Source organism: Budorcas taxicolor, chromosome 5 (assembly GCF_023091745.1).
Source record: "Budorcas taxicolor isolate Tak-1 chromosome 5, Takin1.1, whole genome shotgun sequence".
Taxonomy (NCBI): Eukaryota; Metazoa; Chordata; class Mammalia; order Artiodactyla; family Bovidae; genus Budorcas; species Budorcas taxicolor.
The window spans coordinates 87,100,079-87,119,101 of NC_068914.1; the positions used below are offsets into that span (position 1 = coordinate 87,100,079).

General features: G+C 33.6%; 1 protein-coding gene across 1 annotated transcript in view; it reads left to right on the forward strand.

The window, feature by feature from the left end:
* CPNE8 (copine 8) overlaps positions 1–18,723 on the forward strand; it is a 269,508-nt gene extending 250,785 nt beyond the window's left edge. Inside the window, exons 17-20 of the mRNA XM_052640034.1 lie at positions 1,781–1,883; positions 3,941–3,998; positions 8,643–8,716; positions 18,535–18,723. Coding sequence (XP_052495994.1) covers positions 1,781–1,883; positions 3,941–3,998; positions 8,643–8,716; positions 18,535–18,723 — 424 coding nt within the window. The remainder of the gene's footprint in view (positions 1–1,780; positions 1,884–3,940; positions 3,999–8,642; positions 8,717–18,534) is intronic.
* The last annotated feature ends 300 nt before the right edge of the window (positions 18,724–19,023 follow it).

A 19,023-nucleotide genomic window follows, 5' to 3' on the forward strand; every position in this document is an offset into this window, starting at 1 on the left:
GGAGAAGGAAATAGCAACCCACTACACTATTCTTGCCTGGGAAATCCCATGGACAGAGGAGCAAGGCAGGCTTACAGTCCATGGAGTCACAAAAAGTCAGACATGACTTAGCAACTGAACAACAACAATGAACCTTATATCTCAACCCTGGACACACATAATTAAAATAAAATAATATGAAATAATATTTATTCTTAGCTCATATTTTCTTTTTTTATTACTATGGTTTCCTTTTCCTTTCTATTACTTTTTTAATGCAAATCTTGACCCACGAAATTGATTTCAAAATTCACTGAGTCATTACTTGTAATTCGAAAAATACTTCCTAGCTTATTGTGTTACATAGATGAGTAATGTTATCTATACTTTCTTTTCCTAAGTCTTTGATAGCCATCAAATAAAGCAGAATGACAAATTATATTAATGCAAGATAAACTATACTTGATTCTTACTCTCTTACACACTGTCATACCCATCACTGTTTTATGAAAAGATAAAAATGATAGCACCTGTTTTGTGTGAATTCATGCTATTTATTATAAATTGCATTTATAATAACTTATTACCAGTGTTTACCAATTAATTTCATAGATTTTGTGCTGGTATATCTTTGCTGTAAAAGTTAAACTTTTAGCTATAAAGTTTGCCCTGATATATTAGGCCATTGGTTTGTCCACAATGTATTCAAACTTTATTATTATAGAGTCCATCAGGTACTGATTTTCATTGATAATCAATAGATATTTCATTGAAATAATTTTTCTGTGATTTACTTGATGATTTTTTATAAACTGTCCTCTATGAGCACCATAATGCTTCCTCATTACTAGATATGACCAATATACTAGTTATGTACTTAAAGTCATAAAACATATTCTATTGAGAATATCATCAAGATACTCAGAATGGTAGAACAAAATGGAAAAAGAGAGGAAATATAGTAATAAAATTCTCCTGTATATTTCTAGTATTATTTGGTGAGAATTATACAGTAGAGTACAGAAGATAAGTACTAGAATATGTTCTCATTACATGCCTAATTTTTGTCTTTGATTTTTATATTTTCCTTCTCATCTTTCACCAATTTAACATGTATTAAAGACCTAAAACTATAGCTTTGTCAAAAAAGTATTTCTTCAGTTGCATTTTTATAAGTAAAACTCACATGACATAAAACCAACCATTTTAAAGTTTACAGTTCAATGACATTCAGCATTTTCACAGTGTTATGCAATCATCACTGCTATCTAGTTCCAAAACAAGAATAACAATCATTTATATAATTTAACATGTGTAAAAATCTACCAGTGTATAACAATATAAATATTTACTACCATACATGAAATTTCCTTATTAACAATAGAAAGTTGCATTATCTTGATTTTAAAGATAAGAAAGTAAAGTTCAGATAGCTTATGTAATTTATGCAGAAGACCATACACATTATGTGTTGCTTAGACAAGATATCTATTTCCAAAAGCCATAGCCATTCCTCTGTGGTAACATGCCTTCCAGCTCACCTTTTATTTGTGAATGAATTTCTAAGGCTGCCCAACATTTCTGTGTGCCAGCATCCAGTATGCTGTTATTCTAGTGTGCTATTTCAGAGAAAAAAAAAGTTGTATATTTGAGAATTTGCCTAATATAGGCTCCTAACAAATGTTGAAATATTTTCTTGAGATTAACAGATGTGTTGACTATTCCTAATTATATTTAGCAGCTATCATGTGAGAGAAACTGTTTTATTTTGGGTATTGTTTACCTTTTATTTGCCTTTCAGATATGCTGCTTCCGTAAAGGATGGCTCCCAGTATTTTGTGCTCCTAATTGTGACAGATGGTGTTATCTCAGATATGGCTCAAACTAAGGAGTCCATAGTTAACGTAAGTAGGAATCTTTCTGTCTTGGGCTGGCTAAACGAAAGCATTGTGCTACTTAGGTTAATTAACTGAAGTCTTAGTTGACTTAACAGTGAAACAAAATGTCCATGCCTTCGCAGCCAGTGCATTATCTAGACACTTTTATAAATGAAAATAAATCATATCATCAACTTCATGTGCATGAGTGTGTTTATTAGTTTCATGTATATAGTCTTACAATTTGTACAGAATATTTCTAAATATTTGCATTTCAGTTACAGGAGAACTGTGATAATTTCTATGTTTATAGAACTGGATGGGGACTAGGTTCTAATTATGTGCTACATTTATGATTAATTGATTATCTTCTTTATTAGACCATAATCTATAAAATCTATATTTACTAGATTGCAATCTATAAAATTATATCTGGTTTTACTTACCTTTCTATATTCAAGTTGAGCAGCATTTGACACAAAGTAGACATTAGTAAAAATGGTTGTATGAAAATTCTCACATTTCATAATTATTAATAGCTTATTAATGACATAATTATTAATAGCATATAATTAGCTGTTTGTGTGAGAAAAATTAGTTACATGTGGGAAAAAATAAAGTTTTTATAGACATATACTTAGCAAAACCAAACACAAAATGAAAGAGAGGTAAAAGCTTACACATTATGTGGCACACTGTCTTGCATAATATGTGGAGCCTGGATGGAAAGGAAGTTTGGGAAAGAATGGATATATGTATATGTATGACTGAGTCCCTTCACTGTTCACCTGAAACCATTGTTGATTGGCTATATTGGGCTTCCCCGGTAGCTCAGATGGTAAAGAATCTACCCGTAATGCAAGAGATCTTGGTTTGATCCCTGGGTCAAGAAGATCCTCTGGAGAAGAGAATGGCAATCTACTCCAGGATTCTTGCTTGGAGAATTCCATGGACAGAAGAGCCTGGCTGTCTACAGTCCATGGGGTCGCAAAGAGTCAGACATGACTGAGCAACTAACACTTTCACTTTCACTCCTATACAAAATAAAAAGTTTAAAAAAAAAACTTGAAAGGTGTTTCTCCAAAGAAGATACACAAATAATCAACAAGCTATAAGAGCCTCAACATCACTAATATTTGGAAAATGCAAACCTAAACCACAGTTAGATATCACTTCACACATGTTATGGTGGCCAATATTAAAATTTTTTAAAAAACTTAAAAAATAAACTAATAGGACATGTACTGAAGAACAGTTATTCATATTTCAATGACCTGATGATGTGGTTGCTATATTGCTCCACCTTTCTATTGGTGGATCTCATAGTCTTAGCATAAAATTATTTAATCATACTAATAATAACTTTCTATAATTATCATTTGTAGTCACACATTTACTATAAAAATTGCTTTTCCTAGCCATAACTATTAATGAGATAGAGTACTGCTTTTTCTTCGCAGGTGACCCTATTGGTAAAGAACCTGCGTGCCAGTGCAAGAGTGGCATGGGTTCGATCCCTAAGTTGGGAAGATCTCCTAGAAGAGGGCACTGGCAACCCACTCCAGTAGTCTTGCCTGGAGAATCCCTTGGACAGAGGAGGCCGGCAGGCTACCGTCCATAGGGTTGCACAGAGTCAAACACAACTGAAGCGACTTAGCATGCATGCATGCACTACTTTTTCACAAATATGGTATCTTTTTTCACCTTTCAGTAACAAAAAGATCTTCAAATAGAGAAAGAACAGGAAAAAAGAAACTAAAGATACCCAGAGTCAGCTTAGGAAAATTTTGTCTGAGAATAGCAAGTATAAGCAAATGCTCAGTTTAAAATATATATATATATATTATCCAATACTGGTTATTCCTGAAGAAAATCCACATGAATTAGCATATGTACAGAGTTCAGAAAGGATGAAAGTGGAGTCAAGTATATTATTCTGTGTTAATATTAAATACATCCAAAAGTATTTGAATGAAATTATGTGAAAAAGTGTCAATACTTAGGATATTATTTTCTTCCTAATTCTTAGTTGTTTTCCTAATTCAGTTTCTTAACTGTGAACAAATTTTATATTCTCTTTGAAGGCTTCAAAACTTCCAATGTCAATAATTATAGTAGGTGTTGGACCAGCAGAATTTGATGGTGAGTAATAAAATTTCAATAGCATTAATTGGGAATTTATTAACTGTAACTCATCATGTACTTACATATCTATCACTCCTTTTCTTGCATATAGGGATATGAGTGTGTATGTGGGTTTGTATACTATGTCCATGTACGTACAGACATAGATATCACATGATGGAGTCTATTGAAGTGAGCAAATTAAAAGAATGTCTTCTGAGTAGTTCATTATCTCTCTAGTATAGGTTAATTCAAACATGTAGCTTTCTGTTTTATTAGAGATGAATTGTACCTCAAAATATTTCTTAATATTGAATGATAAATTGAGTTTTTGTTCCTAAGGCAAAACACACTCTGGGTTCCCTAAAAACTTTTAAGGGTGAGCACTAAATAAATAAACCACTATGTTGAGAAGCATAATAATGGATTTTCAGACCTTGGCTTGTTGGTAGACATTATCTTTATAAATATTTATGTTCTGTCATATGAAAGACCAAAGTAAAATGAAAATGGATATGACTATCTGAAACTTAATAAGACTATATAATCATGCTAAATTCACTTATTGGGCAGTTTTCTGTTTCTGTTGGCTAAAGCCATCTTCAAATGCCAATTAGTGATGGGTGTTCATGTAACTAGTAATCTGGGTAAACTCTAAAGTTAGTCCATTTCTTGTCATCTGATGGATTCCTTTAAGAGAACTCTATGCTAGGTAGCAACTGTATAACCACATAATATTCACCTGATTCATGTGTTTTTACATTGATAATGAGAGTATTTAGCTTGGAACTTTAGAAATTAGAATAATTTTAAAATATTTGAAGCAACTTTTGGTATGTGACAGGTTAATTTAGGCACATAGGTGGCTAATCATAATATGATCATCACTAAGATGATTCTTGCCTAACCACCAGGGCTTCCCCAGTACGGACAGTACAGGTCTGTCAGTCTCAGGAAAAACAACACAGCAGTTATATTGCTGATCTTGGAGGTTCTTTCCTTTGATTCCATACTTGGCTGGTCACACTTTGCATCATTATAATCTTCCAGTTTCTAAAGCAAAGTCAGTTTAGCCCTGCCTGCTGTTGCTCCTGCTAATATTTTCTCTGTCTCTGAATATTTACATCTGTTTTCATTGTCCATCAAGCATGAATCTGAGCTACCTCTCTGGAGTCGGGAAAACTAAGACACATCCTTCTTGTTAATACTTTGTGTACTTGATCATCTGCACTGAGCAGTGACAGGCTACAATTCACAAACTTTACCAGTTGCTAGGTTAAAGTAATTCATGATTGCCTTTTCAGTTACTAATTTGCTTTTGCCTCTCAAGTATGCACTTTTCACTGGGTACATCCCAGCTCTCCAGGAGTCCTGTGGAAGACCATTGTTAGGTGTAAGACCTCAATCACTTGTTCCTCAACCTCCCACACATAATGTATGAATACAGAGCAACTGATATTTCCTGGTGAATATTTCTGGTCATATATTTCCATTCAAAGCAGCAGGCACAGCTATTTAGGTACTATCCTCATACAATAGCCACACTTATTTATTTTCTTCAATTCTTTTGTTCCCAATGAATTATTTATCAGAGTTTTGAGGTATGAAAATTCATTATTTCCCCCTCTGATTTCTTGAACTAACTAAAAAAAATATGCAAGAGTCACTCAAATAGAAATCAAAATGTAAGTTTTACTAATAGTAGTTCAGAATTAGAGAATCTGAGTTACTCTGTGCACAAACTCAGACTTCTTGTTTCTTTTCTGCCCCCAAATTAAATGACCTCACCTTTATGTCAAGGCCTCCTCTGGACAGGAGCAGAGGCTTGCCTATTTATCATACCACAGGGAGAAATTGCCTTCAGCCTGAGGACAGAGTACTCCAAAAAGAGATTCAAGGTCAGTTCCATCTCCCAATCTTAGTTATCCTATGAATCACTCTTCTCATGAAGAAGAGTGATTGAAGATTATAGACATAAGGAATTTGCCTTCCCATAGAATTCTGCTTTGGGAATTAAAGTGAACTTTTCCTCTGGCAAGCCTATAAACAGGGAATTAGGGTCCTGAAACACCTGATCTTTGTTTTCACCCTGATGGAAGAAAATTTCTGAGTTACATTCAAGTTGGTATTATCTTATCAGAGGAGCCTTTTTCTAGGCACTTCCAAATCTACCATAAGTAAGTTTATATAGTATGCATATAAATTAGTAGGAAAAGACTGAAGTAAAACTTGCATATTTTCTCAGTTAGCTACATAAATCCAACATCTACATGTATTTCAACCAAGAGGTTTACATAGGCAAGAAATAAAACATATTGCCATCTATTCTTTGAAAGTAGAGGAAGTATAAATTAACTATTAGATTAATGAGTATTTAAATGTCTTATTTCTGAATTTCAGTGAGAATAATTTAAAACTTTCTGTATAATTTTTCAAAGCAGAATTTCTTTGTCCTTAAAATGCAACAAGTCAATGTAGTATCCATGTAATTGCCTTGATCCAAGTTTAGGAGAGGGGGGAAAATATAAGGGGTTCTAACGTTATTTTGTCTCCCAAGGCTAGAAAGAAATACAGGTCTGTTTCTTATACATCTTTTTTCCAGAGAGGGGATCAGCTGGGTAACTGGGGCTTATGATTTCAGGCTCCTTGAGGACCAGATGATCTGAAAAATTGAAGGATGAACATTTCCCTTCCACCACTTACATGCCATTTCTTTTCTTCTTGCTCTCAAATGTGTAGTTTCCAATTCTGCTACCTGCAGCCTTTTAACCCAAAGGACATACTGAAAAGTGGGTGATATTTTTATAGCATCTCATTCTAATACGTTGTTGCCTGAGTAACTGCCATTTTCTTTAACTGAAATGAAACACTCACAAAGACCAATGGAGATTGTAGAGGACGGTGGAAGGTGAGGCCCAGAACATCATCTAATTTTTGTTGTCTATTTTTGAGTGAGTATAGGGTAATCATTATGAGTTATTAGCAAATTAGATAATATAGGAGAAAATTCTCTGATTGCTGACATATCACCATCAGTGTTCATTTATGTCTCAAAGTAATATGAAAATTTTGAAAACAAACCTAGAAGAAAAAAGAAATTAATTATTGAAAATATTTGAGTATATTGAATTTTCCTATTTAGATCCCTAATAAATAGGAGAGAAAAATACTTCTTTTGTATTTTGAATAATTTAATTGCCTTGTTAATGGAAATTTATACAATTTACTAAATATTGACATATATTATATATCTAAACAGATTACTGGATGATGGTTCACTATCAAATTATGTGTACTGGCAATGTTTCACCCCAGATATTTATTCCTGAAAATATGTAGAAAAGTAAAACTTAAAAGACATGTTGTTAAAAAAAAAAAAGGCATAACGATATAAAGAACAGTTTGATGGTTGCCAGAGGCCTTCCAGGGCTGGAGGTGGGTGAAATGGGTGAAGGAAGTCAAAAGGCACAAACTTCTAATTATAAAATAAATAAGTCATGGGGAAGTAATGTACAGTGTGGTGAGTATAATTAATACCATGTTGCATATATGAAGGCTGCCAAGAGAATAGACCTTAAAGTTTTTATCAAAAGAAGAAGAATTTATAATCATGTATGGTCAGTTAGACTCATTATGGTGATCATTTCACAGTATACACAAATAGTGAATCATTACATTTTACTGCTAAAAATAATATAATGTTATTTTGCAGTTATATCTCAATCAAAATAAAAATAGGAAAAACAGTAAAATATCTTTAACTGAAATGCATTATCCAAGCACTGAAGAAAACAGTGAAAAGGTGAGGACTGTATTCTAGTGTTTTTTAGAGGGCAAAAAGCAAACAGTTGGCTTGCAAAAGCAAAATGGCTCTCTGGAGTCTGGTGAATATCATGTGTATACAAAATGAGTTACTAGTAACAGAATTATACTTTAAGTACAAATTAGCATTCCTTATGTAATTACTTATTTACAGAATTCTCACCGAAAAACATTAAACTCTGGAAAATGTTCTCAATTGCAGCATAACACTACTGTATACCAGCAATTCTGTTATATCACAGCATTCCTAAAAAGCAGTTGACCTATGTAATGTCAAAATTATTTTTAACCAATGAAAAAAATCATACCTCAGAGAGAGATGATTTATCCAGTCACTAAAAGATGACTTTTTGTTTTAAAATCTATTCACTAAAAGATTACAGACAATATGATTGCATAGTTTGTTGTAATTTCAAAGAGAATAAAGTTCAAATTGTTATTGGAAATTCCATAATGATTAGTACCAAGTTTCTTAAGTTAGAAAAAAAAACATTAAAACTGAATGAGTTAGCCTCATTTGATGAATCCATCATGTAAGCATGTAACCCAGAGTTGAGAATTTTTAGGATGGGAGATGTACCTAAAGACTTTTACACTGTATAGGCTCTCCTCACTTTTCAAAGCATCACATGAGGTCTTCACTTGCCTTCTTCATTTGTAAAATTGACATTCAGTTAAGTTTTGGGGAAGAAATCACTGTGGAGATGAAAGGATCAGAAAGCTTTCTGCCTTTACCTAGGACATTTTGTTATTTTATACACCTTGATTTCCTTATTGCCTACATTGTTAGAGTATAATGGCTAAAATGCTTTGGATAAATTATACTATTTTATTTTCAAGCAATGGTTGAATTGGATGGAGATGATGTAAGAGTTTCCTCCAGAGGAAAATACGCTGAAAGAGACATTGTGCAGGTAAGAAATTTGATGAAAATTATTTATTTTGTTCATTGTGAAGACTCCATGTCAGTTCTAATTTGTAAATGAACAGCTTAAATTGAAATCAAACCTCAGGTTCTGTTTAATTTAGGCAGATGATTATGAGATGCATGTTAAGTAACAGGGCCTAAAATAAGCACCCAATTACTTTTCCTTGTACTTCATGTTCACCACATATAAAACAGAATTGTTAATAAGTATATTTTCTTACTTTGTTATTACCAGAAAATATCATTGAGGTCTTTAGTAAAATTAAAATTCAGAAACACAACAGACTTTTAATGGTGTTTATTTATTTATTTTTTAGTACTCAATAAAAATTAAAAATATTTTAAAATAGCTGATACATATTCAACTAAACTTAGTAGAAACAAATCAAAATGTAAAATTTTTTATTTTTCTCATAGATTATTGCTAGAAAAGTATAAAAATACATCTTAGAATTATATATAAATACAAAAATTATATAAAGGGTATGTGTTAATATAGCAATATATAATAACATAATAATTTGTATAATAATATAATAAAATATAGCATAATAGTAGATTATATGTTTCTATATATAAATATATACACATGATTCATAATTCTGTTGGAATCAAGAAAAATACTTAACTGAAGTCTACTATTCTGGGAGGGAATAGAGAGAAAAGAATCAGTTCAACCAAATTTTAATCAATACAGTAAGTCTATGATTGAAGCAACAGAGTTAAATCAATTAAACTTCTGCATACTTTAAAGTGTTTATATCTTTTAGAATGTCAGAAACAAAAACGACTATGAAATACACCTTTTAAATAGGAAATGGAAGTCCCTGTTACAATTTGAGCACATGATTTAAAAGTTTTGAAAGTGCAAATAATAGAATTCAATATTATCTCCTAAATAATAACTTATATATTCACCCATAATATAGTCATTAAGAGAATCTGTTTGAAATCTAACAGAATTTGGTTTAAATTCTTTGGTTCGATCCCTGGGTCGGGAAGATCCCCTGGAGAAGGAAATGGCAACCCACTCCTGTACTCTTGCCTGGAGAATCCCATGGAAGGAGGAGCCTGGTAGGCTACTAGTCCATGGGGTCGCAAAGAGTCGGACACGACTGAGCGACTTCACTCACTCACTCAAACTTTTAACCTAATGTTTACAAAGCACACACACATGAATAATTTGGTTAAAAGCATCTGACAAAGGGAACATGGTGATGTGGTCATCTAAGAATCCCACAATGTTTTGTTTTTATAATTAGACACTTTATTCACCTTAACCTGGTTAGCATAATTATAGATCCAGGTAATTGCACTTTTCTCCTAAAAGTCTCTCCATAATATTTGGTTCACAATTTCCTTAAAATCAAATTACTGCAAGGAAGTATAAATTTGAAGCCCCTTAAAATGTGTTATGTTTCTGTTTTGATGCATTTCTACAAAGTTAAAAGAGGCAACTTCATCTTTCGTGGTATCATCTCAATGATGCTTAAAGGAAATTGACATTACTCTCTCCCTTAGAAAGTAGCTGCTTCCCAGGTGGTGCCAGTGGTAAAACATCTGCATGCCACACAGGAGACACAAGCGATGTAGGTTCGATCCCCGGGTAGGGGCAATCCCCTGGAGGAGGAAATGGCAACCCACTCCAGTATTCTTGCCTGAAAACTCCATGGACAGAGGAGCCCACAGGCTACAGTCCATGGGGTTGCAAAGAGCCAGACACAGCTGAGCACACACACACATTAGAGGGTGGTTAAGATTGCTCATAACATTAAGATTTCCTTTAAGATGACTAATATATTACATTAGTGACAACCAAGTTTTTTAGTTATTTTATTTATAAAACAAAAGTTCCCTTGATCATGAAAGTCTTTTGTCTTTTGGATTTGCTACATTGGACAGAATATTGAGATAGGACTCAGGTCTACAAAATTATTATGTTATCATTCTGATCTTGAACAAGTCAATAAATTTCCCTTGAGCCTTTCTTTCATTATCTCCAGACTCCATCTCCATATATATATATATATATATATATATATATATATATATATATAATGCAAAATGCATTACAACAGCAACACAACACATTTTTAAGGACTTTAAATATATATATATATTCTCATTAAAAGTCAGAATCTTGAGACTAATATATCATCGTAAAGTGACACTGAGGTCACCAAAGATTTCGAAGGCACCTGATTTTGAAGGCACCAAAGATTTTGAAGGCTAAAGACTCAAGGAATTGACTCAAGCTATTCTACCATATAAAGCTGAACTGAAAAAGTCATGAGATGTTACAGATACTGAACAGGATCTTCCCAGAGAATTAGTAGCCTCCTGAATGACAATGGCATCTTGACTTACATGTCTACATTTATTTAAAGATATTTGATGAATCCTTTTCTAATCTTATGGAAAAGTTCCTAAATGCTGATTATCTTTTAAAAATAGTTTGCAGGGTAATCATTTACATATCACATTGTATTCAAGAAGAATTAGCATTTTTCTCTCACCTTAATTAAAATCTCATAACATTGCACAATTACAGGTTTCCTGGTTCTTCCATTCACTAAAACATTTTTAAATGAGTTATTTTTAAGAATAGAAATATTCTTGAATATTTATAATATTGAGGTTGCAAAGACACACCAAGAATATTGTCAATCTTCCTACCATCAGAAAATATCTAAGTCATCATAATCAGTGCTGTAAATACTGCTGGTTAAAATAATGTCAGAAAATAAGATCTATTTAGGCTGTCTTAACTTTTTGCTACTTTCAATTTCTTACACATTGCTAATCAAGTTAACACACTCCAAAAGATATCCCAAATTTCTTAAGTGGACAAACAAAAGCCTAACGGTAAATGGCAGAAGGTAGCTGAGTTCCACAGAAAGGTGGGAGTGGTAGATGGGATTTTTATTATGTCAAATATTAAGTGGCACCCAACTTCTCCATTGCTGGTGCTTTTCAGTCAGTAATGTCAGACTTTTTGTGACCCCATGGACTGCAGTACACCAGGCTTCCCTGTTCTTTACTATCTCCCAGAGACTGCTCAAACTCATGTCCATTAAGTGGATGATGCCATCCAACATCTCATCCTCTGTCATCACCTTCTTCTTCTGCCTCCTATCTTTCCCAGCATCAGGGTCTTTGCCAATGGTTGGCTCTTCGATTCAGGTGGCCAATGCATTGGAGCTTCAGCATAAGTCCTTCCAATGAATATTCAGGGTGGATTTCCTTTAGGATTGACTGGTTTGATCTCCTTGCTATCCAAGGGACTCTCAAGAGTCTTCTCTAGCACAACAGTTTGAAAGCATCAGTTCTTCGGCACTCAGCCATCTTTATGGTCCAACTCTCACATCCATACGTGACTACTGGAAAAACCATAGCTTTGACTATACAGAACTTTGTTGGCAAAGCATGTCTTTGTTTTTTTAATATGCAGTCTTGGTTTGTCATAACTTTTCTTCCAAGAACCAAGCGTCTTTAAATTTCATGGTTATAGTCACCATCCACACTGATTTTGGAGCCCAAGAAAATAAAATCAGTCACTGTCTCCACTTATTCCCCATCTATTTGCCATGAAGTGATGGGACCAGATGCCATGGTCGTAGTTTTCTGAATGTTGAGTTTTAAGCCAGGTTTTTTACTCTCTTTCATCTTCATCAAGAGGCTCTTTTCATTCCTCTTCACTTTCTGCCATAAGGGTGGTGTCATCTGCATTTCTGAGGTTATTGATATTTCTCCCAGCAACCTTGATTCCAGCTTGTGATTTATCCAACCTGGAAATCTGTATGATGTACTCTGCATATAAGTTAAATAAGCCGGATGACATTATACAACCTTGATGTTTTCTTTTCCCGATTTGGAACCAGTCCATTGTTCCATATCCAGGTCTAACTGTGGCTTCTTGACCTGCATACAGGTTTTTCAGGAGGCAGATAAGGTGGTCTAGTATTTCCAAATTTAAAAATTTTCCACAGTTTTTTGTGATCCACACAGTCAGAGGCTTTAGCATAGTCAATGAAGCAGGAGTAGATGTTTTTTCTGGAATTCCCTTACTTTTTCTATGATCCAACAGATGTTTTCAATCTCTGGTTCCTCTGTCTTTTTTAAATCCAGCTTGTACATCTGGAAATTCTCGGTTCACATACTGTTTGAAGCCTAGTTTGAAGGATTTTGAACATTACCTTCCCACTATGTGAAATGAATGCAGTTGTGTGGTAGTTGGAACATTTTTTTGCATTGCCCTTCTTTGCAATCAGAACGAAAATTGACCCTTTCCTTTATGTCAAATCTTAAGTGGCATCCATCTTCTTTATATAATAATAATATTTAATCATTTATTAAGTCCTTCATATGCTAGGCAGGCTAAGAGCTATAACATTACTTCACCTTGACCTTATGAGACAAGTACTTTGGTTACCATATTTTATTAAAAAAAAAAATGAAGTTTTATCTTTCTTGTCCATGCTCACATAGCTAGTAAGAAGTAGTGAAATGAAAGTGATAGTCGCTCAGTTGTGTCCAACTATTTGCGATGCCATTGACTCCAGCCCCCCAGGCTCCTCTGTCCATGGAATTCTCCATGCAGGGATACTGGACTATCTTTTGTCAGCGGATCTTCCCAACCCAGAAATCAAACACAGTTCTCCTGCATTGTAGGCAAATTTGTTACCATCTGAGCTACCTGGAAAGCCCAGTAAGAAGTAGAGTCACATTGTAATCTTGAAATTTCTTATTATAAAATATTTAACAAGTATTTTATATATCTTTTATTCTAAAACCTAAACATAGCGTTTAAGATAATACATGGCTTGACTCTAATCTTCCTTTTTAGCTATACACAAACACAAGCAAACACATATGCCCACTTTTCCCAGGCCAATAGGACAATTAATTGTCTTTGCATCACCCATTTCTGTAGTTCTGCTATTATTTTCTCTTGTCATTTTACCTGGAATACTCTTCCCCCTCATTGGGCTGATTAAAACCCGGCATTTTGAAATTTCCCAGTGTACACAGCCTTTTACAAAGCTCTCCCTCTTAACACTTGAATAAATTTCCCCATTCTTTCACTTTATTAACATATTACTTTATATCTTCCTCAAAATACTGGCCACTTTGCGTTTAACTGTTTATAAATAAGGACACTGAAGCCCAAGATGGAATGTTAACCAACTTGTGAAAAATTATTTAGGTCACAAGTCTATAGATCCAAAAAGTCGGCAGAGTTCTGATTCCAAAATCTTTTCTGTTATAATGCATCCACTCTCCTAAAAGGCCAAATTATAATTAAGATTAGAAAGATCTATTCCCCTTTGCATATCACTGTAGTAGTTAATGTATAAGAGATCAATTTGAATTTAATTAATATCTCTGATACATACAACTATCTGATCTTGGGGTAAGTTAATTAAACTTAAAGTTTTTATTTTCTTCTTTGTAAGTTCATAATATGCTTATAAGAACTAAATAGATATTGTACTAAATCACTCAGCAGAAAGCCTCCCAACTGCCAGTTGCTCAAAAAATTAATATCAGTATCAGTTATTATTGACAGTATATTAGCATAGTCCAGTGGGAAGGCATTTTTATATCATTGTTTCCTAGCAGCTGTACCTTGACATATGACATTGTAGTCAGTCTTATGTGTGATTATATTCATTGTCTCAAGATTCACTCTCATATGGCTATAACATAAACAGCATGCAGGATGAGATTCTATTGTTATTCTAAAACTTAAGTGAGTTATTTTCTAAAGCAATATATGTAAAGGTTTTCCATGTATTTGTTTACTTGCTTATGCTATGAATTGGCCATTGAATATAATGCAGTATCATTTATCCTGGCTTCATTCAGCTGCTATCCAGCCTATCATTCCCTTAAAAAATATATTTAAATCACATCTTCCATTAAAAGGTAAATAATAACTTTGAAAGCTTAGACATGAAATGCTCTAATGGAGCTCTGCAAAACAGGAACAAATAAATTGAACAGAACTGCAACTAAAAGCTCATTTGCCCCAACTGATTCAAACTTTTTTCACAAATAGGCAAAGTTAGCTGGCGGAGCAACTCTGTAGAACATTGTCCTTATTCTGGATGCAAGTATAAGCTAAGGATGCAGAGTGTCAAGGACATGGTGTATTTCCACTGACTAGGATGCATTTGTTGGTGTTCTTCATACGAATGTGATAACTTAGTTCAGAGCAAAAATTGATTTGTTCCTCTAACCTAAACAGTTTAAGGGTCCAAGTTAATTTATGGTGCTAGTCAGTGACCAACATACATTCATAAATGTGTAGGTGTTATTTTGAACAGGAGGTCCCTAGGTATAGTGATCAGAAATAAGTGATTAAAAGGGACAATAAACAGAAGGGTCTGATAAGCTGAGTGGAAAATTGTTACTGTAGAAGTGTATGAACAATAGTCCAAGAAGAAAGAGAGTATGATTTTGTCATGAGTAGTGTGAGGTTCAACGTTGATAGGAGGTAAAGGAAACAGAGTCACGTGTCATTTTCATGTCTAACTTAGGGAAGTGCTTCTTGACTTACTGAAGAGTTGAATGTTCCTTTGGAAAGGATGAAATAATTTAGGTTAGTGAGTAGAACATTCTCAGCCATCTTTTTCTCCACTCCCAACACACATATGGGATGAGGTATACTCCTGTTGATAATATCACAGGGACTCTTAACTCAGGGGCAAGGTCCATACTCAAGGGACATATCAGAATCTGTGCCCACATTTAGTAAACACAAATTAAATGAGATATATACCTCCCTGCTTTGTTGAAAACTAAGATTTCTTTCTTACCCATTATTTATAAACATGTTTTAAGGATAAGTAGAACTGTATGTATTGTGCAAACAATGATTTTGAATCTTAGTTTTGACATTCCAGAGTGTCATAACATTTTTAAAAATAAACTTATATTTACTTCAATAAAAATGTAACGCATCTTACCGCATTTGCTGAAAAAGTGGAAAAAACAGGATGTTTTAATAACAAATAGATCAGTAATTACATTTTTTAGATTATGGTACTCTAGTACCTAAATTTGAAAGAGAGAAAAACTTGATAAAAAAATATTTCTTATAAAGTTTGATATGAGTGTAAACAAAAGACTAGAAAGAAAATAGCGCAATATTTATATTGCATATATAAATGTATAAATTAATGAATAGTAATAATAATGGCTATCACACATACATATTATGAGCTTAAAACTGTTTTAAGCACTTATTTGTTGATTTTTTTAATATAACAACCAGATGAAGAAGGTATTATTATTATTATTATTATCTTCATTTTATAGAAGAGGAAACTGAATGACATTAGAAAATCACTCGCCCAAGATCACGCAGCTAATAAGCAGCAGGACCAGCCTCTGCACTTGGGGAGTCTAATTCCAGAGTTTGTGAATTGAGGGAATAAAAAGATTACTAAATTTAGCTTCCATGGTCTAGGAAGAGCTTCCCTGGTGGCTTAGATGGTAAAGCGTCTGCCTACAATGCGGGAGACCCGGCTTCAATCCCTGGGTCGGGAAGATCTCCTGGAGAAGGAAATGGCAACCCACTCCAGTATTCTTGTCTGGAAAATCCCATGGATGGAGGAACATGATAGGCTACAGTCCATGGGGTCGCAAAGAGTAAGAAAAGACTAAGCGACTTCACACATGGTCTAGGAAAAAAGTCAAAACCAAAATAAAAGTAAATATAAGAGCAAAGTTGAGATAAAGGAAAGACACAAGCAAGTAAGTTCTCCCTCTGCCCTAGAGAAGAATAAACTATTTTCCAGAGTGTTGCCATTTCCCTGAAATATAGGTATTAGCTATAGATTGTTAAAAAACTGATCTCCCATAAAATAGATATAGATATATGCTTCCCAGGTGTTGCTAGTGGTAAAGAACCTGCCTGCCAGCGCAGGAAACATAAGAGACACAGGTTAGATCCCTAAGTCAAAAAGATGTCCTAGAGGAGGTCATAGAAATCCACTCCAGTATTCTTGCCTGGAAAATCCCATGGGCAGAGAAGCCTGGTGGGCTACAATCCATAAGGTTGCAAAAAGTCAGACACAACTGAAGTGACTTACATGCACACAGGCAACCAAACCATTACTAAATGTTTATTTTTTAAATAATATGCCTTTTAAAATAAGAATGAAATAAACAATAGCAGAATTTAGATATTTTTTCTCATCAGTCCTTCACTGTATTCACCTTATAGTATCAGAGAGAAAATAAACCTAACTTTGTTTGCACCTCTTTGCTTTTTTGTTAAAAATGTCATCCTGTCCAAATTAGATAATGACTTTAAACATTCATATATGCCTCTTTCTTTTCTCAACTGAAGATTATATTTCAGTGTCTTTCTTATCCTTACTTAGCTACCTTTAATATAAGAGAAACATTTGTCACCTTCTATCACATTTCTAAAAGTTGTGCTGTTTTCCTCTTGGTTCATAACAGGGTAAAATTATGATCACATAAGTATGCTTCTGTCTGTATTATGCCTTATATTAAAAAGAAAGGAGTAGTTTTCTGATCTTCCTTAAAAGACATTGTTTTCACTATATAAATGGTATTACATTTGCTATTCAATTTAACATTTTAACTTGCTTTATCTATCACAAGTATCTGACTGATTTAAAGTCTGCTCCCTAATAACAGTTGTTTTCTGAAAGCACATCTTGAGTAACTGTTTAAGTCAAAAGTAAATTTCTCAAAATGAACTTAAAGTAGTTATGTATGAGATGAGAGTGTGCTCACTCCCTGATTCTCTGGGAAAAAAAAATGATTTAATTTAAACTTCAAAACATTATATTTAAAAGTTGTTCAACCTCCTGAAATGTCTTCACTGTGCCTTTTCTCCAAAACCTAAAATTACTGCATGCCCAAACTATCACAACATTACCAGTTCTCAAGTTGCTTTCAAGAATCATCATGTCTCTAAGGCAAAACTGAATTACTGCTCTCAAACAGCACAGTATTTTTTTAAGTAACCTTTATAATAGAGAACAGAATCAAGCAATCTATTGTCAGAGTATTCACTGATACGAATTCTCACATGATTGTTTATATAAAGAGAGAGCAATCATTTTTTTGTACTGTAAAAATAATTTTGATATTTGGTATACATCAATAAGCAGTATACCAGAATCTATGCTGAAGTTTTCCAATTGTTTATTGTTTGCCTTTTCAAATAATATAAAAATCAAGCATATTTCAGGTTCATACTAATGTGAACTGTATAAATTTTTCATTCATTTCCATGTGATTTGATGGTCTGCTAATATAATTTAAAATACTTAACATGTGTTCAGGAATCTTTAGCAATTTGCACTATTTTTTAACCCTGAATTGAGTAATATTTCTACACCGAAAGCTGAGTTAAGCATGCATTAACTTCATTTGAGAAGAAACTGAACCTGAGGAGAATAGTGCTCTTTTCAATTGGAGTCAGGTTAGGTGTAGAACTCAGAACTGTATAATGCATGTAGCAACATGATGGGTGTATCAGGACCAGGAGACAAGAGTTATTGTGGGGAAAAAACATAAATAACAATTACATCTCATTTTAGAAAAATTATAAGAAAGGTGTGGTCACTGTTAGAGCTATTTATAATGAATCAAATCTCTTTAAAATCATAGTAATTATTATGCCTCTTGCCATTACTCCAGCTTCTCTGATTCTCCTACAACCAAAAGTTTATATATGTTGATTTTGTGTCTATTTTTTTATTTATTCAAATAGCATGGTAAGCTCTGTTAAATAATATACTTTCAACTCTGTTTTAGTTTGTGCCATTCAGAGATTATATTGACAGAAGTGGAAACCACATTCTGAGCATGGCTAGATTAGCTAAAGATGTCCTAGCGGAGATCCCTGAGCAGTTTCTCTCCTACATGAGGGCCAGAGGAATCAAGCCATCACCTGCACCTCCTCCATACACCCCATCAACACATGTGTTACAGACTCAAATATAACTCTGTTCCAAAATGCTAATGTAACTACACTTTGGTTAGAACTGCTGAGTCCATGCTTTTCTCCTGGTGCTCTATAATGAACCAGGGAATAATATATTCATCTCAGTTTGGTTTCAGCAGAATTGGTTAGTATGCTATTTTTTATCCAAAATTTATTATCTTCCTAAACCAAAACTGTAAATATGGTTGTTGCATGAGCAACAGAAAAATTGTTTATATGCTTGATGCAAAATATGATGTCTTGTATGAATCTTAAAGTTTTTGGACAGAAACAGCTAATTTCCAGTGAATTGTTGGGAA